The following is a 23,880-nucleotide window of genomic DNA, read 5'->3' on the forward strand; positions in this document are numbered from 1 at the left end:
CTTTGAAAATCTACAAATTGATCCCCCTCACTACTCTATCGCAGAGTTCTTTACACACACCTGCAACTGTTACCCAGCCTTTTAACTATAATGTGTCTGTTCTGCTATGTATTACATACCTTGTCATTTTATTTGCTTGTTTGATGTGTGTTTTAATTATTCCCCTTACCTCTCTAATGTATGTACTGTATCGTCTGTCTCTTCTATACAAAATATTTGTTACCCTTTGAGGGGACCTTTTGTCCTCTCGCCAGGCCATCATTGTAAAAAATAATTTGTTCTTAATTGACCTGCATGATTAAATAAACATTAAATAAAATACAGATATTTTTCTTGAAAAGTGTGACCATGCATGCAGATAAAATAATAATAATAATTATAATTATTATTATAATAATAATAATAATAATAATAATAATAATAATAATAATAATAATAATAATAATAATAATAATAATAATAATAATAATAATAATAATAATAATAATAATCAGCGTCGCATTATTGTACATCATACTGTATATGATGGGAATATTTAAGGTTTTCAATATTGGCTATTGGTTTTTGACTGCTAATGAACTGGCATGGAGTTTTGCGCAAAAAAAAGGAAAGATATTCCACCAACGTGCAATGTCCCTTTAAATGCTTCTCTGACCGTGTTCATGTTTTCATATCACATTTACAGTGATTTTCTACAGATTCCAGGAATTGTCACAACATGTCTTTCACTGGAGGAACTCCAATACGCTCTCTCCTCTCACAAGGTTAAATGTTGCCATAGATACCACCATCTGATCTACCCATAATAGTAACACACTGCTTTCCTTTAGAGACCGATCTTCCATCATCATCCCCTGGTATGGAATCAGACCTCGCCCACTGCATCTGTGTTGCAGTCCGACGTAGGAACGCGTTCCTTATTTGATTGATTGATTGAATTTATTTGATCATTCATAAAAGACACATGTAAAACTGCCCCGCAGGAATACATACATTTAAAAAATCATCGAGGTTAAAAAAACACAATAAAGCCACAAGGCTTATTTCCATTGTGGACCTCTGGGGGTGGGTGGGGTATGGAGGGCAGTTGGCTGGCAGAAACAGTACAAATACAAAACAAACCACACAATTTAACTACATTAAACAAGTCAAAGCCAAATACACAATCAAATTCAATTAATCTACAGCATTCCTTTTAGTCCATCTTTAATAATAAAATCAAATATCCATCTGTAAACACACACTACACATCAGTTTTAACAACTCATCCTATCCTTCCTAGCTTCTATTATTAATTTCCTTCCAGGTTACTCTCTTTCTCTTCATCTGCAGACACGGTTATTTGTTACGCCACTGCCAGTCTATAAAAGTTATTAATTATAGGGATATTAAAGGGGAGGAGGGGTGAACGGATCAACTCTGGACTCATCAGTATTCCATGGGAATAAAGAAACTTTCAATTCTGAAGTCTGTTCTAAATCTTGACCCTAAGACTGTGTTTTTAACATTGGTAATTGTGTTGCAGAGCAGTGCAGTGCTCTTATATTAGGTAAACCTATTGCACTTTTGGACACAGACCCACTTGATAACTTCCTACTAAATCTACCCTGAATGTTCAAGGTTCAAGGGCAAAGTATTGGACCCCTGATAATGCCTGGCAATTGACCTATCTCAAGCTCTGCCCTCTTTTATTGATCCTCCAATCACAGCTGTTGTCTTGGGAAAGCCACCATTGTGATTGGAGGATCAAGAAAAGAAACAACCTGTGACATGAGCATGCCCTCCTGACTGAGTCAACATGACTGTGTCAGCCTTCAAGGTCTTCTTATGCATTCAGGCAGCTGAATCACTCAGACGAAGAACTACATAAGTCTGTTTGAGGTTTTCAGTTGAACAAAAATTTCAAACTTAATTATCTAAAAGGTGATAAGTTGGAGTGCTGTATGCATTAATTGTCGAAGACAGTATGTACTGTCTGTTATTTTGTACCTTGCCTATTCTACTACCTACTATGGTAATATGTCTATATACCAGTGGTGCAGTCGTAATATCAGAACTGCCTGGACGCCACGTGCACGCGCGCTCCGGCGGACCCGCGCACGCGCGTGCATGTTCCCTCGCTTGCGCACAGAACAGATGATTATTATGCATAAATAGTAGGAAACATGTTTGTATAGGAAATTACTAGTTTTAGTTTAGTTTTTGTAAATATTGCCTTGAAATAGAGAAGCTGAAAAAGGTAGCAGGATGTAGCCTTCAATATATAAAGAAATTATATTGTCAACATATGGTTGAAAAACAAACAATGTTTTAAATGTAATTGTAGTTACAATTTCTTTAATTGAATTAACTTAAACTAGAAAAGTAAATACAAACTAAATTAACAATGTAACTTAGTTTACAGAAGGACAGTTTCCTTCTGAGGCACAACTTAACACTTTGAGTGCCACGCCGGGTTTTCCTTTTTACCCCCTGAATGCCACCATCGGCGCCAATGTTAACCTTAATATCGCCTAATCTATGTTTTAAATTATGGCTATGTGTCTAATCTGCCCATCGCATTATCAAAGACTATTTCCCAGTCAGTGCTGTCAAGGCAGATTGGTTTTTTATCGCGTCATTTCCGTTTCAGAGCATTTAGAAAAGCACCCGTTTTGAGATAAAAAAACAGCCCATTCTGGACCATTCTATGAAAATCGTCTTTTACTGGAATATTCCACAACGTTGATATTCGTCTGCCTTTTTATGAATCGTTTTCAAATAAACGCTAGATGATCAATATTATACGTGCATGCAAGCACATTCGGGCCGCGCACGGATAATCGCCGCGTTGATTTCCTCTTGGACTTTTACAGTGAAACCGAAAGAGCCCATTTCACAAAACAGCTTATAACTTCATCAAAATTAGTCTGATTATCCTAACACTGATAACATAGAGTCCTTACCTGACATCAGATGGTATCCAACTGGTATATTCCAATTCCTGATCACCATTCGAAAAAATCGATAAGTGTATAGATCCAACGCGATACAGTAGAACTCCATGATCAGCGGGGCTCAGAGGCTCCAGAATGAACTGTGGTAACCCCGGCTGGATCAGTGGACTGGAAAATGTGGAGTACCGGATTTTTTCCCCCGTCCATTTTCATTGAGTCCATTCCAAAATCCCTTATGTCATCAGAAAGACGATAGGGGGGCGCTTTTTTCCACATATGATCTCCGGCGGTGCTCGTGTATACTCAGGTAGGCTCGCGTGATGCTATGATTTCAGATCGCCAAAAAAAATTAAAAAAAAAAATTCAACCACATAAAAATAACCTTGAGATATCTCGTGTGTGGCAGTTAAAGTGTTAATGTCTCATCCTTCCAGTCGGGACCATTTGTCACATAGTGAGAGGTTCCACAGCTCAAGCAAACCCCCACCAATTGGTACAGGGCTTGTATTTTGGTTAGGCTCTTCTCGTTCTTTGTTATGCTATCCTATTATTATGCAAAGTGTGAGGTTTGGTTCTTTCCCCACCACGGGCTTCTTGAAGTACTGTGATGATTGGTCCGCTGCTCACCCACTCGCTCTGTTCCTTTAAGATTTTCGGTTAATTAATTGCATTCTCCTCTCCACACGCTTCTTCCTGTAGATGCCGTTTGATTGGTGCTCCCCCAACCACACGCTTGTCAATCTCATCCCGCAGCTGTCACAGCTTGTCATTAAGCATCCCTTTTGCTTTATATACCCGGATTCCCCATTTAGTGTTGTTGGATCTTTCTGATATATTCTCTGCATTTGCCGTTACCTTCCGTTCGCTGCTTTTCCCTGTGCTTTGCCTCCCAGGACTCTCGAGGAGTATTCCGTTTGGACAACCCGTTCCCCGTTACGAAGCGCTCGCCCTGTTTGATCTGCTCGCTTCACGCACAGCGCTCTGGTGAGTTTTTGCAAGACAGTCTTTGGACTCAATCATTTTTCGTGTGTGTAATGTACTGAAGAGATCCTGTTTTTCGTTCAGACTGTCTCTCACCCCTTTTGCCTGTTTTGGATATTCATTGGGATTCATTATTGTTTGGACATTGCTCACTGTGTGTCTCACACCGAAGATTCTGTCACTTGGATTTATTGTTTGGACATTGCTCACTGTGTGTTTCACACCGAAGATTCTGTCACTTGGATTATCTGTTTGGGACAAGTCACTTCACCTGTCACCTGTCAGTTCCCAACTGTTCACTGAGCTAACCCGCTCTCTCTCTCTCCCTGTTCCGCTACCACCTCGGAGTACTGCCGGGAGGATTCTGCAGAGCGGCTCTGACGTCACGGACAGATTCCTCAAACATAACCCCCCCGGGAGAAGCTGCAGAGCAGCAACATTCCTCACATGCTTGTTTCCCAGTTTGTTTCTGTTCTCAACCAAGTTCTTTCTGTTACTCTGTAAAATAAACAAGCCCTAGTTTTTGGCTAACTCTGAAACTACTCTCTCTGTGCCGTTTGCGTTTGGGGTCGGTGTCAAACCATAACATTACGATCCAAACCTATATGACGACCCCAGCCGACACAGAGAGAGTCATAACAGCATTAGCAGGCCAGATTGAGTCAACCAAGGAACACAGCCTACAGCTAGATGCGGCTGCAGCTGCTGTACAGGAACTCCGAGAGCAGGTCCTGCTTATTCAGGGGTCCCTGGGGGCTCTGGCTAGCCAGCAGGCTAGTATTCTCCTCCACTTACAAGCGCTGAGTGAAACCATTAACACCTTGCTTATAACCCCACTTCCTTCAGCAGCCTCGGCCGGAGCATCACCCGCAGCCCTGGCAGGCCCCGCGCTTCCCGATCCCGCACCTCGGGAGCCCCGTCTCTCCGAACCACGGCTGTTCGACGGCAACTTCGAGGATTGTGCCACATTCATCATGCAATGTGAGTTGGTTTTTCGTCATCAACCCAGTCGTTTCACTTCAAGAGGAGCCCAAGTGGCCTATATGACTAACTTGCTCTCAGGCCGGGCAGCCCAGTGGGTCACTTCCTCCTTGGCAATGGAGGCAGACTTCTGTTTCTCCTATCCAGACTTCGTGGCTGAGCTCCGCAGGGTGTTCCACCACCCAGCCCGTGGTCTGGACCCTGGAGCCCGGTTGGGTACCTTCCGGCAGGGCAGCGGCGGGGTTACCGGCTACGTGCTGGAGTTCAGACTGGCGGCTACGGAGAGCGGTTGGAACGACCAAGCACTTCGTCTTACCTTCATGAGGGGGCTCAAAGACGCAGTCAGGGACCAGCTCGCGACCCGTGAGGAACCTGAGTCCCTCGAGGACCTGTTCAGCCTCGCCATTCGCATCGACGGACGCCTCCAGGAGAGAAGACGTGAGAGAACCCGACGGGGACCCCCAGACGTACCCCCCGAGTACCACGACCTCGAGGAGGTTTTCAGTACCCCAGACGTACCCCCCGAGGACCACGACCTCGAGGAGGTTTTCAGGAGGTTTTCAGTGAGTCCAGGGCTCAGGTCTTTCCGCCTCACCGGCCTTACGACTGTGCCATCGACCTCCGCTCAGGGGCTCCCTTTCCCGGCGGCCGCCTCTACAGTGCTGACCGTCCTGCCCCCTCCGTGACTGGTGGGTTTGTTCCCTCCCGAGCCGTGACCGAGGAGGAACCCATGCAGCTGGGACGCAACCGCCTTAGCCCGGCCGAACGGGAGTCCAGGCTCAGGTCCGGCCGTTGCCTCTACTGTGGCCGGGATGGACACCGTGTCTCCAATTGCCCTACCCGGCCAAGAAGACCAGGCTCGCCGTGACCCTGAGAGATCCTAGTGAGCCGTTTTTCCTGTTCCCCCACCCGTGCACCACCTAACCGTCTGGCGGACGTCACCCTAGCCTGGGCGGACCAGCGGGCGACGGTGGGTGCACTCATGGACTCTGGTGCTGATGAGAGTTTCATGGACGTTGGATTTGCCACCCGGGCCAACATTCCACTTGAGGACCTCGAGCGGCCCTTGGAGGTCTTCGCGCTGGATCATCGCCGCCTGGCTGACGTCACTCAACGCACCTGTCCAGTCCTTCTCACCATTGCTGGTAACCACGTTGAGAGGCTCCAGTTTTTCGTCACCAGCTCTCCTCTTGTCCCTGTGGTCCTGGGCAGGCCCTGGCTCGCGCTGCACGAGCCCCACATCGCCTGGTCCTCCGGTACCATCAAGGGGTGGAGCTCCTCCTGTCGTGCCCAGTGTCTTCAGGTGCCGTCCAGCCCCCTCGCCGGGTCCCAGTCCCCGTCTCCGGCCTCCCTCGCCGGTCCTCTGTCCCCGTGCCCGGCCTCCGCTGTCGGGCCCCAGTCCCCGTCTCCGGCCTCCCTCGCCGGTCCTCTGTCCCCGTGCCCGGCCTCCGCTGTCGGGTCCCAGTCCCCGTCTCCGGCCTCCCTCGCCGGTCATCTGTCCCCGTGCCCGGCCTCCGCTGTCGGGCCCCAGTCCCCGTCTCCGGCCTCCCTCGCCGGTCCTCTGTCTTTGTCCCCCTCTCCAGTGCCCCTGATCGCCGGCTTCCTTCGGTCCCGTCCGGGCAGGCCGGGGCCGAGTGGGTCGCCGGGTGGCTCCCGTGGAGGGGGGAGTACTGTGAGGTTTGGTTCTTTCCCCACCACGGGCTTCTTGAAGTACTGTGATGATTGGTCCGCTGCTCACCCACTCGCTCTGTTCCTTTAAGATTTTCGGTTAATTAATTGCATTCTCCTCTCCACACGCTTCTTCCTGTAGATGCCGTTTGATTGGTGCTCCCCCAACCACACGCTTGTCAATCTCATCCCGCAGCTGTCACAGCTTGTCATTAAGCATCCCTTTTGCTTTATATGCCGTTACCTTCCGTTCGCTGCTTTTCCCTGTGCTTTGCCTCCCAGGACTCTCGAGGAGTATTCCGTTTGGACAACCCGTTCCCCGTTACGAAGCGCTCGCCCTGTTTGATCTGCTCGCTTCACGCACAGCGCTCTGGTGAGTTTTTGCAAGACAGTCTTTGGACTCAATCATTTTTCGTGTGTGTAATGCACTGAAGAGATCCTGTTTTTCGTTCAGACTGTCTCTCACCCCTTTTGCCTGTTTTGGATATTCATTGGGATTCATTATTGTTTGGACATTGCTCACTGTGTGTCTCACACCGAAGATTCTGTTACTTGGATTTATTGTTTGGACATTGCTCACTGTGTGTTTCACACTGAAGATTCTGTCACTTGGATTATCTGTTTGGGACAAGTCACTTCACCTGTCACCTGTCAGTTCCCAACTGTTCACTGAGCTAACCCGCTCTCTCTCTCTCCCTGTTCCGCTACCACCTCGGAGTACTGCCGGGAGGATTCTGCAGAGCGGCTCTGACGTCACGGACAGATTCCTCAAACGTAACCCCCCCGGGAGAAGCTGCAGAGCAGCAACATTCCTCACATGCTTGTTTCCCAGTTTGTTTCTGTTCTCAACCAAGTTCTTTCTGTTACTCTGTAAAATAAACAAGCCCTAGTTTTTGGCTAACTCTGAAACTACTCTCTCTGTGCCGTTTGCGTTTGGGGTCGGTGTCAAACCATAACACAAAGTCTAGGTGATAAGTGCCGGGTACTTGGCGCACGGCGCAAACGAGTCCAGTGAAAATTGTGAATGCATTTTTGTGCGTGCGCGCGTGCACATCCATGCGCGTACTTCTGCTCAGAAAAAACTGCTAGGACGGCGTGGTACCGAGTGGGACCACCACTGCATCACTGGTCTATACTACTATGCACTCAAGACTGTAGCACTCAAGTTCGACACTGTTTGACAAACAATCATTACCCTTAGCTGCCAGAGTTGTACCCTTCCTGCTGACTTGTTGTACAGAACTTGTAAGTTGCTTTGGATAAAAGCGTCAGCTAAATTACTAAATGTAAATGTACTGTAGATTGACTTTATAACGGCAAACGGGCTGTTGGGCTGTTTTAAAACAGACTTATTTGCACACACTCACTTTAAACACACACCTTTAACAACTTTAGACACTTTAAACACTTTTTAACACTACACCATATTTTTTATATATTTATTACAAACATATTTGCACTACATCCCTACCTAATTTTTGCATTTTGCATTTCTAAATAGTTAGCATTTTGTACTTCATTGTTTGCATTTTGTACTTTGGGTTGTACTCTCTACTTGCACATTCTCAGGGAGCTCATACAGAACCAAGCATTTCACTGTAATGTACCTTAAAACAAAACTTGAACTTCTTAGATTCAAGGGTTCAACTGAAGACTCAAAGCAGAATCCGAGCCTTCGAACAACACCTAATAATGTTACATTCATATTATAGTCAGACTTGTTATTAATCTCTAATTGCCATCAGTTGACCTATTGGTAAATGAGGCATCAAAACAGAGTCGACAGCGTTCACACAGTTTCACGTTTGGAAGAACTTGATGACTGATGTCAAATAGTAGCAAGAGGGAGAGAAGGATGAAGAGATGAAGATGCAGAAGTAATGAAAAGAGGAAGTCATACCTTTCGCTTTGAACGTTCTGATTTCTTGGCAATATTTTTCAGGTTCCTATGGAGATGGAACAACACCTGAAAAAGAACGAGCGATAGCCGAACAGAATGCAAAGGAAGAAAGAGAGAACTTTGAAACGTGATGTGAGTGATTTCATTACATAAACCACTGGTATTTAATTCACTCAAATAGTACATTCTAAACTATTAAAACAATGCTGTTAAAAAGTGTTGTACTGCGCAGGTGTGGCCCCCATGAATGGCTTCTGCTGCACTCATGCCAGCGACATCAACAATACATGTAGTCTCACGCCAAGAGCATACCACTGGCTTTACAGTGTGTACATAACTGCAGTCCTGCTTCCAGTAGCAGTTATAAAATAGACAGAAGCTGCCACTGTGAGGCTAATGAGAAAGCGCCTTACCCTCTGACAACAGATCATTCTCCTACCTACGCAGAGTTGGACGACGTTCCACCTGCGTTCCGCTGTCAAACATCTCTGCCCAAAGAGGAAATAAACTAACCAGTGCTACCTAGACTCTTGTTATTTACCATTAACATATTGAATAAATAATATTATATTATTGTTCCCCCTATATTTTAAGTCTCTTTTATGAATGAGAACTGAAACTATGTTGTAAAAAGTTAATTCATTTAATTTCACGGCGCGTGTGCAGCCTTGTTTATTTACTGTGTCCATGGAAACGATGATGAACACAGCCATACATGTATAGTTTCCTGTTTACTTTTCTTTTTTTTTTTTTTTTTTTTTGTCTTTTTCCCCCTCCATTTTCCTCCGATTTTCTCCCATCCCAATGTTAGTCGTATGCCAATTCCCAGTCCCTTCCTGGTCGCTGCGCTTTACCCCCCACAGTCAGATCATTTGGGAGAGTGGAGGCTACCACGTGCTTCCTCCGACACACGTCCAGCCAATCACCGCTTCTTTTCACCTGGCAGCGCGGATTCTCATTGAGAGGGCGTAGCGTGTGGGAGGACCACACTATCCCCCTCACGTCCAATCCGCGCTTAGCAGGCGCCCCGACCGAACTGTAGGAGTCGCTGTTTACAACGACCCGGACCCACCCCGCCAGCTTCTCCCACCCTCTGATACAGCCAATTGTATCAGTGCAGACGGCCAGCCAAGCTGGTGACAACCCCAGAGCTGTGAGCTGGATTCGAACAGGCGAACCAAGCTCACAGCTCCGGGGCTGGTGACGAACGCAATCTCCGCTCGACCACCTAACCGCCTAGTCCTGTTTACTTTTCTGATAACTACAGTACATCACTGCATAAATGATAAATGTTCAAACAAGCTTAATTTCTGGTTATTATATTATATATACTATACATGGGCGGCGGGTGTATAAGGCTGGGGCAGGCTGTGCCTTCCCAGACCAGTCGACACATTATTTTTATTTATTAAAAAAAAAAAAAAAAAAAAAAAGGGGGTTTTTAGCCTTTATTTTTTTCCCCTGTGTACCTGTGTGTGTGTGGGGGGGCTGGGGTCCGTCAATGGATAGGTGTGGTGACACTTAACATTCCAGACGGCCTGAATACACTGAAGACTGGCAGGAGCCCCCACCCACCCCCACCCACCCCCACTTCAAAACATGGTTAAAAAAGAACTTGTCAACAACATCCCTGCAGAACTCTAAAACCATATGCTTGCCTGTACCTAATATGTAGAATTATTGTTTGTTTGTACATTGTCTGTACATGTCTGATGTAAACATTTAGCATTTATATATAAATAATATTGGGCATACTGCAGAATTAGGCAGCCTGTCTGTGTGTGTGTGGGGGGGGGGGGGGGGGGGGGGGTGTCGGAGGTGTCAATGGGTAGGTGTGGTGACACAGTTGACATTCCAGACCGCATCCAGTACTGTCTGTACCAATCACATCGCACGCACCCGTTTGTATAAACATTATACAAACATTATAAACATAATTTAGCTGCTGCTGATGCATAATGAATGAATGGTGAGTTGTTTAAAATGACAACATACATGTGTTAATTATTTTATTTGATTGATCCGAGAGACAGAGAGAGATTGCTCCAGAGCATCTCAGAGCATTACATTTTCAACTCGACCTATTAACGTGAACTGCGAACCACAAGGCACCAGCGCCAGCGGCCGCCACTGTTGAAATGTATATAATATATATGCGCAGGCTGCTGGCTAGTGTGTGTCTTGTGCTGCAGCCGGCTCGCTGGCCGAGGTGTCAACGACGAAGGTGTCAATCTGTGGCAGCGTTTAACATTCCAGGTATACAGGCAGTAACCAATCACGCATAGGCTCAGGTTAAATAATGTGGCCAATCACATCATTCACATGATCATCCTGAATCTGATCCCGCAGGCAGAGTAAAGCAAACATCTGTGTTCTGAATTTCAGCCCGCCGATCGCTTTGTAGAGAAGCGAGGAGGCATAACTAGCGATCACCTGAGGCTGTATGTTGTTTTATCTTGGCAAACAAGGGCTTGCTCTAAGAGGACATGATGAGAGTCCGAGTTCATCAAATCGTGGAAACTTTTTAGAGCTACTGTATGTACATTGTTTTCAAAGCATGATGAGATCTAAATTACGAAAAACTTTCACTTCATTGCAACTTGTGATTCAATTCTCACCAAGACGAAACGTCGCATTTATCTGCATTAAGGTAAGACAATGGTTCATATATTATTGGATGCCTTCATTTGAACACTTAATTTGCACTATATATAAATGAGTGGGGCTCGCTGTAGTATAGCCTAGTAGTGTGTGTGTATATGAAATCAGAACCTGGACAGTTTGCGTGCAACCAAAAATAAAAGGTCAAATTTTTCTCCCGCTACGTGCGAGGGGGCGTTCCTAATACAGCCTACCTAGACCTTAAGCCCATCCGCCGCCTATGATACTATACAGTATAATTTACACTCAATTCAAAGTCATAGCAATGATCTTTTAGTGCAAAATCTCCAACCCTATATTCCCTTAATGGAACACTTGGAGTATTAGTGCCCACTAGCACCAGTGAGGATGAGGAAAACGCTGGATTCTATCCTGGAAGACCCCTTCCACCCCCTCTATGAAGAGCTAGTCAAGATGAGGAGCACATTCAGCCATAGACTCATGCCCCCCACAACATACCACTAATTGGGCCAGTCCTTCGTGCCAGTAGCCAACAGACTCCCAACTAGTAAACACTGCACAGACTCTGGCGCGGTGTGCCATTACTATGTGTCCTATTATTATTATCGATAGAGAAATAGATTGCTTATAGTGTATTGCCATTCTATTATTATTCTATTATACTGTATTTTCCCCCTGCCTGTACCCCCCCCCTGTGCTGCTATGACACGTGGGGGATTAATCATTAATTAATTAATGTGGCTAAAGTGGCAATTTGTGTGACAATGAGAATTTCTAACCTAGATGTTTTTGTGGACTTGGATCTGTTCAGCCGATTACAGCTGAAAGGAGAGAGGACTTTGGTCGCAGAGTGGAATTAATGTTAATTATTAATGTTAGAAATAAACTAATAAAGAAGTTGTATAATATGCTATAGGTGACAGTGGTTCAGGAGGTAGAGCAGACGTGTGGTAATCAGAAGGTTCCCGGTTCGATTCCAGCTCCTCCCGGGCAGCATTTCGAAGTGTCCTTGAGCAAGACACTTAACCCCTAACTGCTCCCGATGAGCAGGTTGGCACCTCGCCATCCCGCTGTTGGTGTGTGAATGTCTGAGTGTAAATGGTAAATGGTGCATTTATATATAACTTTTATCCAAAGCGCTTTACAATTTGTTCCTCACATTTTTACACCGTTCACTCACACACCGAGGGCGGAGGCAACCATGCCAAGTGCCAACCTGCTCATTGGGAGCAGGATTAAGTGTCTTGCTCAAGGACACTTCGATGCGCTGTCCGGGAGGAGACGGAATCGAACCGGGAACCTCCAGATTACCAGACGACTGCTCTACCTCGCAAGCCACTGTCGCCCCCAAGTTATAAAGCGCTTTGGATAAAAGCGCTATATAAATGCAGTATAATAATAATAATAATAAGCTAATAATACTTACAGAGACTGACAGAATAATTGTAATGTCAGGTGACTTGGAGAATATGTATGTGTGTATGTGTATTTGTTGCCGGCTGCATTGAAGCCGATGAGGTGAGGTGAGTTACCTCCATAGTCAGAATGACGTTTTAATAGATTTGGCACTCGATATGTAGATAAATGTGCATTATGTAGTACAACATCATTTTAAACTCAGAAATAATTATTGATCTCTCTCATCGGAGAAAATGTGCCATTGAAGGTATTGCCGTTTTTTGCGCAGTTACGTATGTCTTGTTGTCTCTCTTGGGCAGAGATGTGTTTAGCTTTAGCAGGCTGTGATGTACAGGTGTCGAGATAGCTCTGCATAGGAGTGTGACAATAGATGTGACAATACTACATAAATACACTAAATCCCAATGTTTGCTTGTCACTGGAACCCAAGGCTCACACTTTCACTTTGAAAAGAAAGACTGGTTGTCAGCCTGAAAATAAACGAGAGTGGAGTTGAGAGCAATGGATGAAGAGCAGTATGCTGTGCTGTTGGGTCTTGAGGAAAAGGCAAATCCAAGTATAGCCTAAATTTGACATTTTCAGGAGCAATAGTGTGAATACAATACAAATATGCACTATAAGCGATGCTGGCAACATACATTTTTATGGGTTAGGTTAGGTTTTTCAGGAGCAATAGTGTGAATACAATACAAATTATGCACATAAGCGATGCTGGCAACATGATTTTTTTCTAGGCTTATTGGACTAAAAACAGCAATGGACTTCCAACATTCCGAAAACATCATTCTCACATAACCATTCATTCAAGTATTTCCATGAGGAAGCTTGGAAGAACTTTGGAGGGAAATTGGTTCAACAACAGCTAAGTCGAAAAGCCATGTCTCAACTTTGTGGAAACACCAATAAAATCACAGATCTTAAAATGAGCCACTTTGCCTTTGGGGGCTAATATAATAGGATATGCAAGGTACAAAGACCATTACGCACTATAGGCGCGACACATTGCCCTTTGCTCATTAGTCCATTACTGCGTAATGAAAGCCATGCTGTTACTTAATGAAAAGATGAAAACAGACACTCTTTAAAAAGCAAGTTTGAGCTTGTCGTCTTACCTTTGCATAGCAGCATATGATTACCACCAAGGGCAACAAATAACCTATGAACAATATTGTAATTTTATAGATTTGTTTTGAATGACCGAACCATTTTTCCCAACAAAATGTACTATTTGGAGCCGTTGGGTGGTTCGTTAATATTTGATGCTGCGCAACTGGCACGGCGAAAATGAAGGAAAGTGCCCAAATGACGCACACTCCGACGAAGGCGTTCCTCCTGTTCCGCACGCACGGGGACTTGTTGGAGAGCACCACGGCGACGTATCTGTCCACTGACATGGCGACGAGCGTGAAGATGCTCACGAGCATGGTCACCATGACAACATAGTGACCGAATCTACACACAAACGCTCCAAATATCCACTCTGGCAGGGAGTAAATAGTTGCGTGAAAGGGAACGCAAAAGAGAAGGAAAGACAGGTCCGCTATACTAAGATTCAGGATGAAAATGTTTGTGGTGCTTCTGGAGCGTTTTACAGTCTTCACTTTCCCAATGACAACCATCACCAGCGTGTTGCCAACGACACCGAGAATAAATATGAATCCAAAGATCACAGGGACTATCACAGCCTCCGGGCCGCTCTGGTCCTCTTCGGCGCCTAGTGTCCAGTTGTCCAGTATTTCGGACCAGACGCACGTCGTGCCGTTGGTCGACAGCGGCATTCTTCTCTCTCTCCAAAAGGAGTTGCTAGTGTTGTGATTTTGTCCAGACCCTCGCCTGGAGACTCATGCACTGCCACTACTGTACATGCTTATTTAGTTCATTAGTTGTATGGCACCTTTGCATAACATTCCAAAGGAACTACCGGCAACTCAACGTGCTACTAGTGTTACCGCCCCTCATGTTATCATATCTACTGCGGTATATGTTTCTGATAACGCGCACTTGGATGAGAACGAGAGGAGGGAGGGGGCGGAAGAAATGAAGGGGAGGGGGCTGGTTGTGTGACACTTTTTTTAGAAGCTTCGAGTAGCTGTATAATGTTGTTATAGTGTACACACAAATGAAGTTAACTTTTTATGCCAAAAAGAGAGAGTTATTATAGCTACTGTATTTGTAGTGTTTGGCTGTTGCCATAAGGCTACTAGGCGGCATGATGACCGTATCAAAGTGTTGATATTCACACATTGGGGTTTTAATGTACAATGTACCCCACCCAACCTACCCCAATGTACAGTTTTTTGGACTCTTTTTGTATCACAAACAGTACTGTATTTGCAAATCTGGTATGTCATAAATGTATGTAGCAGTAGGCCCTACTGTCTATCTGTATGTCATGTATGTCATTATGTCCTGATTAATTGAAAATGGGGGACCCTGATGTAAACAAGACGAAAGTCTCTCTGGTCTGCATCCCCTTAACAATTGTGTGTATTGAGCTGTACTGTATTGTACCCATTCTGCAATCTGTTAATAAAGTTTTCAATCAATTCAATCAATCAATCAATTAATAAAACCTTTTAATAGTTCAAGTTCAAGTTTCAAGTTTCTTTAATAGTTGTCATACAGAAGTACAGAATACTTTTGTACAAAATGCTTCTTACTGTTGCGCTCCAGAGACTGTGCATGACAAGATAAGTATGAAATAAAACATAGTAAAAATTAGAAGTAAAAAAAGAGGTCACAGTGTTCAGTTTTGACATATGTACAATGTTCGTAGACGTAGTTACCATACAATATACAATACTGTGCAGTGTACTAATATACAATACAATATAGTGCAAGGCATAAATGGACGAGGTGCAGTTTAGGTACAATTCACAGTAGGTGTACGAGTTGTAGTGCAAATCCTTTATCAATAAATATAAAGTGTAAGTGTGTTTGTGTGATCTAAAGTGTGGAGAGTGGGTGCTGCAGTGTGTTGTTTGTTTGAGTGAGTGTGTGCGTGTGGGTGTGTGTGCTGTGTGCATTTGATGGTTGTTGCATAGTGATTATTGTTCGTTTAGCGATTATTTTCGTTTAGCAGCCTGATGGCCTGGGGATAGAAGCTCCTTCTGAGTCTTTCTGTGCTCGCCATAAGACTCCGGTATCGCTTAATAAACCTTAAATGTATGGTTTTCTGTGGTTACCTATTGGATTCCTCTATTGGTAGGGTGAAAGCTGAAGGCAGTGCAATTTCCCATGTGACATTTAGGAATATAAATAATGATTAAAAGGAGGAACAGGCTAAAACAAGGATTAGGATTTTCACTCACAGCCTACTTCATTATTATTATTTTTTTGATCCACTTTTTCTCCTTATTATCAATTTTTCTCCCATCCCAATTTCGCATTGCCAATTCTCCCCTTCAATTCTCCCCTCCCCTGTCTTGAACGTAGACTATGCTTCCCACTGGTCGGCTGTAGTGAGGATAGAAGCCTTGCATCACGTGTCCCCTCCGGTAAATGAGGAGGCAGCCTGTTGCATCTTTTCACCAGACAGCGCGGACTCTCAGTGGCGAGGAGTAACGCGTGGGAGGCTCACGCTGCCCCCGATACTTCCTGTCTCTGCTGTGCAGGCGTCACCCAGCCGACCTGTAGGAGTCGCTGTCCACAACGTCCAATCCCCACCCATCGACTTTCCACCCGATAACGCTGCCAATTGAGATAGTATGACGACTGGCCCAAGCCGCAGGCAATGCTGACTCGGGGAGTCGAGACCGGAGTTTCTTGCATTGGTGACGGGCGCAATCTCCACTACGCCACCCAGCCGCAGCCTACTTCATTATTAAAAGAGCATACTGTATGTGTATCATACAATTATTTCCACATTTCATGAGCATCGCCAATTCAGCTTGCATAAATGTCTGTTGTTGTTCATCTTATTTATGCATTAGAGGTAAACAGTAATAACTAAGTTAGTAGATTGTTCACACTTGGTAGGTCCTATCGACTGCAATGCAGTCCAAAATGCATCAAAAACTAATTCCAAGCACTGATAGCCATTAGTTGGTGGGTGCATAGGAATCATTGCAAAATGTTGGCCAATGATATATTGCAGCATGGAGGCTTATTGTGTTTATAAAGGATGTTCTTATGGAATACATATGCCCTCACTTCTACCACATGGCTGATAAAAAGGCGCACCTTTTTCCACCCACCATTGTGAACTGTATACACTGATAGGCTGGTCCTCGCTCCATACCAGGCAACTTCATCATTGGCTTCTACTTACTGTATATACACGACTCTAAAGGGAAGACACCTCAATACCTCTCCAGCCTCCTGCACATTTCCTATAACAACTACCACCTGAGGTGCAGTCATCTCATTACTCGAATCCCAAGGCCCGCACTGTCTTATTGATTGATTGATTGATTGAAAACCTTACTTTGGATGCCAGCCACGACATAACACGTGTTATCAGCCCGCCCCCTGAATACCCACCACGACAATTAGCGTGACATTTTTTTTATTAGCGATCTGAATTCATATTTCACCCGATAATCTAGCGTTTATTTGAAAACGATTCATAAATAGGCCGAAAAATTTGAAAGTTTTTGTGTATTCTAGAATATTCCGTTTATTATGAAATATTTTTATTTTCCTTGAAAACGAGGGCTTTTCAAGATGCTATAAAACGGAAATGAACCGATAAAAAAACAATCCGCTTCGACGATGTTGACTGGAAAATGAGTCATTGATAAGCGACGGGCAGATTAGACACATAGATAATTTAAAACATAGATTAGGCGATATTAACGCTAACATTGAAGTGGATGGTGGGCATTCAAGCACTAAATCGTGCGCCCCCTGCTGGCACTGAAAGAGAGATTGCAGAATGGGTACAATACAGTACGGCTCAATACACACAATTCTTAAGGGGATGCAGACCAGAGAAAGACTTTCGTCTTGTTTACATCAGGGTCCCCCATTTTCAATGCATCATAACATTTATGACATACACAAAATTTACAGTAGGCCTACTGTTTAAGAGACAGAGTTTCTAAAAGAGAATATATACATTTGAGGGGGAAGAAACTGTACATTGGAGGGGGTTGGGTGGGTGTGGGGGGGGTTTGGATCTTTACCGGGGCCAGTTTCAAATTGCAGCCTCCCGTAGGTGCTCTTTGAGAGCGGTAGGGTTTCTTATTATTTTACGGCTTTGGGTAGGGCGTTCCACATTGTTGTGGCATAATTGCGAAACATATTTATTCCCTTGTTTGAGCCGAATCTGGGTTGAACATGATTTGTGGAACTCCCTCTGGTGTTGTGGTTGTGGTATTCACTGACCTTTGGGAAGTATTTAGACAATTACATGGGTATCTTAGCCGTGTAGTGTATCTAGTAATGCTAGTAAGACAAAGTTTATGTTGTTTTCAAGAGCAAGGAATATTAACTTTGATGATGTGAGGATATCTACTGTCAGTGGCTCTTGTATAGAGAGAGAGTCACTGAGTATAAATATCTTGGCCTGTGGCTTGACGAGAAATTAACATTTAAGTTCCATGTGGACAATCTTGCCTCTAAACTGCGACAGAAAATTGGTTTCCTGTACAGAAACAGATCCAATTTTCCTCTATTTAGTAGAAAAATTATTGTGGAATCAGTCTTCTTATCAGTTTTGGACTATGGTGATGTAATTTATAGGCATGCTGCGGCATCAACTCTTAAACCTCTGGATTCTGCATATCACTCAGCTCTCAGATTTATAACTGGTGACAGATATGATACTCACCATTGTGTCCTGTTTGATAGGGTGGGTTGGCCTTCTCTTGCAGAAAGGCGCAACAAACACTGGTATTTATTTATTTTTAAAGCCCTTATTGGTAAACAACCTGTTTATATCTCCTCACTGTTAGATTGGGATATTGGAACCTATTCAACTCGATCGACTGACTGGATGGTTCTTAGGGTTCCTCAAATTTGTTCTGAGCTATAGGGAAGTCAGCCTTTTCCTTTGATGCCTCTAACTCATGGAATGTCCTTCAACTCACGCTGAAATTGGAGGTTCTCCCTTCCCTTGGAATGTTTAAACGTATGATTTCAGACCATTGTGTGACTACCTGTAACTGTTTTAGTTGATATTTTAAAATTATTTTGAAACGTTTAAAAAATTTTGGATCACAGATTCTCGAGGCTATAAACCAAGACACATTTTGTGGCTTTTGGTGTGAGTTATTCAGCATAACAAATACATTAGATAGTTTCTGTCCTACCGTCTCTTACCAAAACTGCACCTAACAAAGAACCATTCTGAACATAGGCCTACAATATTGGGTGGTGTTCAGTTATGGAAACTGTGTCCCAAAATTTGTTGAGGGACACACAGAAATAGTTTATATGGGGAAATTACATATAAAAAAAAAAGAAAAGTATATAAAAAAAAAAAAAAAAAGTATACCAATAACATACAGTAAAATACCACAACAATAACCAATCAGAACCAAATGAATTATGAATTATGTTACAAGTGTATTTATTGAAAAGCAATGTCCAGCTCAGACAGTTGAGCGGAGTTGTTCGATCCGGAGGAGGCGCAGATGTCCAAGCGCCGGTCCGAACGGGGGCTAGACTGTGGGTCGGGGGATATCAGCTTCTTAGTTGGCAGCCAGGATCTGGTCCACCCAGCCACGGAACTCGGTGACGCGAGCGTAGACGGCGGGGGTGGAGGTGGAGCAGCGGCTGCTTCCCCAGGAGACGATACCGACCAGGGTCCACACGTTGTCCTTCTCACAGACCAGGGGGCCACCAGAGTCACCCTGAGAGTGACACAGAGAAACGTTTAATATCCATTTATTGCACAAGATAAAGGCAATAAAGACAGTTACAGTCCGTGAGGTCATACGCAGACATTTGTGGACATGAATGACCATTTGTGTGGGAAATAGGCCCCTACTGTAAATGATGAAGAGAAACACATCCGTCAGAAGGAGGAGAGCGTCAGGAAGACAGAGGCAAAGAAACAGAGTTAGACATAGACAACGGATGGAGACGAGATCTTACCATGCAGGAGGTGGCACCAGCACCGCCGGCGCAGATCATGACGTCGGAGATGCTGCTTCCCCAGTGAGACTTGCACTCCTGGTTGGACAGCAGGGGCAGAGCAGCCTGCTGCAGCTGGTTGGGGGTGCTGGGAGCTGCACAGAGGAGGAGTGGGGAGAGGTAGACTCATTTGAGACAGAGTGAATTGAACCTTTGGGCTTCTGTGTTATGGTCACATTTCTATGCTGTCGCAACTAGTTTCACAGTGGTATATGAATGACAACATTTTACATGTAACATCTTGAAATGAAAGCAGTGTATTATTATGAACAATATGACCATTTCCTTGTAGGGCTGGGCGATATGGCCTCTAAAGGATATCGCGATATTTGTTTCGGCTATATCACGATACACGATATATATCGCGATATTTTGACATTTCCTCTAAAGCACTTAAAAATGCTTGATTTAACCCTTTGATGCATACAGTCACGCCAATATGATGATTATAATAGTCCCTGCTACATATGTTTGCATTAAACCATGAAGATGCTTTCAAAAATAATTAAATTAAAAGTTTCTAAAAATTACTAAGAGTAGTCTACTGACTAATACTTTTTTTTCCTTTTTGATGTATTAGGTTTGAGTTTGAGCGTCCTAAGTTGCTGTAGTTGATGATGTAACACCAGAATGGCATTGTCAACACAGTTGGAACGTGGAGGAAGCTGCATAAAGCGATATAAAGAAACGAATTGCCAATCAATTGGAAGTTATCTTTGAACCTCTGTTGTCAAGCCTCGTCAATATACCCCCCCCTTTCCTCACTTATGGAACTGGTGTTGCGGAGTCACGCTTCGTTAGCGTTAGCTTAGCGGCTAACGTTAGCCAGTTGGTCACATCAATTAAATTCAATTGCATGTCATTGAAGGTCCGAGCTGGTCTGTGTCTAATGAAATGACAATTGCTCGTCATTGAAGGTCCGTGCAGGTCTGTGTCTATAATGAAATGAGAGGAAAGTGCTGCGCTAAAGCAAGTCTCATCTCAGCCGCGGCGGCTAACTGACATGACAACATATACTCAATGTTCACGATATAGTAATTTACTACATCTTGTGCAGAACAAGCCACGATACATCGAGTATACTCGATATATCGCCCAACCCTATTTCCTCTTATCTCTCGGCTGTGATGATTAGTCAGACCACTGGAGATCATGATGCTTGCCGTGGCCACTTCATGTGCTGCTGTGACTCCATTCTGCTCCATGTGACTATTTATCATGTACTGAAAGAGAACAGAGGACACGGTAGAAGCATGTGTCTCACCGTTGTAACGCATCAGGCCCCAGCCGGAGGTCATGCAGGTCATGTCAGGGGCGAAGACGTCGCTGGACTCGGCCAAACACACGGGGGACACGGTGGTGCCCAGGCGGGCGGGGGTGGCCAGCTTAATCAGAGAGATGTCGTTGTTGATGGTGCTGGGGTTCCAACGGGGGTGGGTGAAGACCTGGTCAGAAGGAGAGGATTATACTGGACTGAGTAGAGAGTTGAACTTGTTTCAGATAGGAAGGATATGGAAAAAATAAATGGGGAGCATTTCATAGCTCACCTGGCCGGGCTTCAGGATCTGGATGTCCTCAGAGTTGCCGTAGCTGCTCTTGTCATGCTCTCCAACGATCACACGGTGGTAGGTCCTGAAACAAGACAAGAGTATTGTGTCTGTCAGACGATGTCTGGTGATTCTCCTCAATACTAAATCGAACCGGGAATCTTCTGATTACCAGACGACGGCTCTACCTTCTGACCCACTGTTGCTACCTGTTGATTACATATTCAGCTGCACCAGAACTGTCTTCAAGTCTATGCGCTGGCATCATACTTTAACATGTATAGTCGATCCGATGCACTGACCTGACGTTGCAGTGAGCAGCAGTGACCACCCAGTTCTCATTGATCAGGGAGCCTCCACAGAAGTGGAAACCGTTGGATTGCTGAGTGAGAAGGAAAACCAGTCAAATTGAGCAACCAAGTCACACTTTCTTTCCCTCACAGGACTTATATTTACACGTTGATACATAATACACATAGACATACCTTGAATGTTTGACTGTCTAAGAAATAAGATAAAAATGCAATGGAATGAAATAGTCACCTGGAGGGACACCTGCCAGGGCCAGGAGTGGGGGACGGCCTCCTCACCGTTGACGATGCGGGAGTAGCCAGTCACCTGAGGAGAGATGGCGGGGGTGCCGCAGCCTGTAGGACGAGGATGAGAGGAGAGTTTGATTTAGTTACACTCAAAATAACCTCCAGCACTCTAATATTTGCACCTTTAGTGGGGTAATTCCAACAGTATATCTCCAAGAGGCGGTTTTGAGCTAGGATGCGACAGCAATACACTTAAACTGTGAAAGTGTGGATTGAGAGTGGTTCGAGTCTCATTTACTTACCATAAGCGGCGCTGACAAAGGCAAGGCAGGAGACAAACAAGAGGAAGGCCATTGTGACTATCACTGTGATGGTCTGAGAGGACCGGGGGTCCTTATTTATTCCCAAAGCCGTGTCACACACCCACCAATGGGAGGCCAGAGTTTGTCCAACTCAGCTAAGATTCGGGTGTGGAAAACATCACATGCCCTTGTATCAGCTGGTTATCAGGGCTAAGCCATCTGCCTGTTCCCAGCAAAGTAGCAAGCTTGCTTAGCTAGCTGTAGAGCAGGTATGTTCAAAGTCCGTCCCGAGAGCTAATCATGGCCCACAGAGCAATTTTAAAAGGCCCATATTTTGTTTCTCAAAATGTACTTTATGTGGCCCATACCTTACGATCCGACTATCGTAGGAACCAAGTGCACCAAGTAGCGACAGCACAGCCAGAACTAATGTTTCATGAACAGATGGTAAACAAGCAAACGGATGGTTACCTAGCAACAGACATTTCCTACTATGTAGAAGACATGGCCAGATCAAAGAAACGTGAAGTCTACATTGACGGCCGCTTCTTTCAGGAGTGGTGGAAAGTTGAATACTTTTTCAATGAAAGCTGAAACAGTTGTGTCTCATTTGCCAAGAGACCATCGACGTTATGAAATAGTTCAATGTGAAGAGATATTATGAGACTAAGCATAATTCATACCAGCAATTGTCCTACAGTGTACACTGTACAGGTGGAGAAAGTGAAACAGCTATAGAAACTAGCCTAGCCAGCAGTGGAATTAGTTGAAGACTGAAGATGGTGGAAAACATTTGCTCTGAAAAGAAGCAGGAGCTTGACATTTTTACAAATGTTTGCTCGCAACTCTATGGCACTGAGAATCGAAGAAATGTCCTCAAACATCAAGAGACAAGCAGGGGGCAGAGGGGCGGATTTAGATTTTCATCGTTGACCCCCCCAAGAAATGCATGTGTGTGTGTGTGTGTGTGTGTGTGTGTGTGTGTGTGTGTGTGTGTGTGTGTGTGTGTGTGTGTGTGTGTGTGTGTGTGTGTGTGTGTGTGTGTGTGTGTGTGTGTGTGTGTGTGTGTGTGTGTGTGTGTGTGTGTGTGTGTGTGTGGTGTGTGTGTGTGTGTGTGGTGTGTGTGTGTTCCGTGTGTCGCCAATTGCACATGTGGTTCTTCGGCTGTTCGCTGCATGACAATGTAGCAATGTGTGCTACAAATAAAGACTTCTTCTTCTTCTTCTTCTTCTTCTTCTTCTTCTTCTTCTTCTTCTTCTTCTTCTTCTTCTTCTTCTTCTTCTTCTTCTTCTTCTTCTTCTTCTTCTTCTTCTTCTTCTTCTTCTTCTTCTTCTTCTTCTTCTTCTTCTTCGTCTTCGTCTTCGTCTTCGTCTTCTTCTTCTTCTTCTTCTTCGTCTTCGTCTTCTTCGTCTTCGTCTTCGTCTTCGTCTTCTTCGTCTTCTTCGTCTTCTTCGTCTTCTTCGTCTTCTTCTTGTTCTTCTTCTTATATATTTTTTATTGCAAGGAATAGAGAGGTCTTGCATTGAGCGTTACATTCCACCCTCTCCCACCTGGATGAAAGTAATACCCATGTGAGAATGCTGTTCATCGACTTCAGCTCAGCAGTCAACACCATCATCCCCTCCAAACTCATCTCCAAACTTGGTGAGCTTGTGGAAACCAAGGACCTCGACATCAACCCCTCTGTCTGCAACTGGATACTAGACTTCCTAACTAACAGACCGCAGTTTGTTTGCAGAGCCCCCTTCTCTACTCCCTCTTCACCCACAACTGCACTTCAATACATGGCACCATCAAGTTTGCAGACGACACCGGTGGTGGGCCTCATCAAAAACCATGATGAGTCGGCCTACAAGGAGGAGGTCCACCACCTAGCAGCGTGGTGCGCCGACAACAACCAACTCA

The 23,880-nt window shown here is 44.6% G+C and overlaps 2 protein-coding genes across 2 annotated transcripts in view; both read right to left on the reverse strand.

The window, feature by feature from the left end:
• The window catches only part of galr1b (galanin receptor 1b), a gene marked incomplete at both ends in the record, with an annotated part of 29,375 nt that extends 15,090 nt beyond the window's left edge, over positions 1-14,285 (reverse strand). The window contains 2 exons of the mRNA XM_084337676.1: positions 8,467-8,532; positions 13,620-14,285. Coding sequence (XP_084193802.1) covers positions 8,467-8,532; positions 13,620-14,285 — 732 coding nt within the window. The remainder of the gene's footprint in view (positions 1-8,466; positions 8,533-13,619) is intronic.
• Positions 14,286-19,142: 4,857 nt separating this feature from the next.
• LOC311246914 (chymotrypsin B-like) lies at positions 19,143-22,027 on the reverse strand (the record flags this gene model as incomplete). The annotated part of the gene is made up of 7 exons (XM_084337159.1): positions 19,143-19,304; positions 19,549-19,682; positions 20,852-21,032; positions 21,135-21,219; positions 21,437-21,516; positions 21,678-21,781; positions 21,976-22,027. 7 exons carry the CDS (start codon positions 22,025-22,027, stop codon positions 19,143-19,145), a joined length of 798 nt encoding a protein of 265 aa, XP_084193285.1.
• Positions 22,028-23,880: the final 1,853 nt, after the last annotated feature.

This window comes from Notolepis coatsorum (assembly GCF_963971535.1).
Source record: "Notolepis coatsorum genome assembly, chromosome: 20".
In the NCBI taxonomy this organism is placed as follows: Eukaryota; Metazoa; Chordata; class Actinopteri; order Aulopiformes; family Paralepididae; genus Notolepis; species Notolepis coatsorum.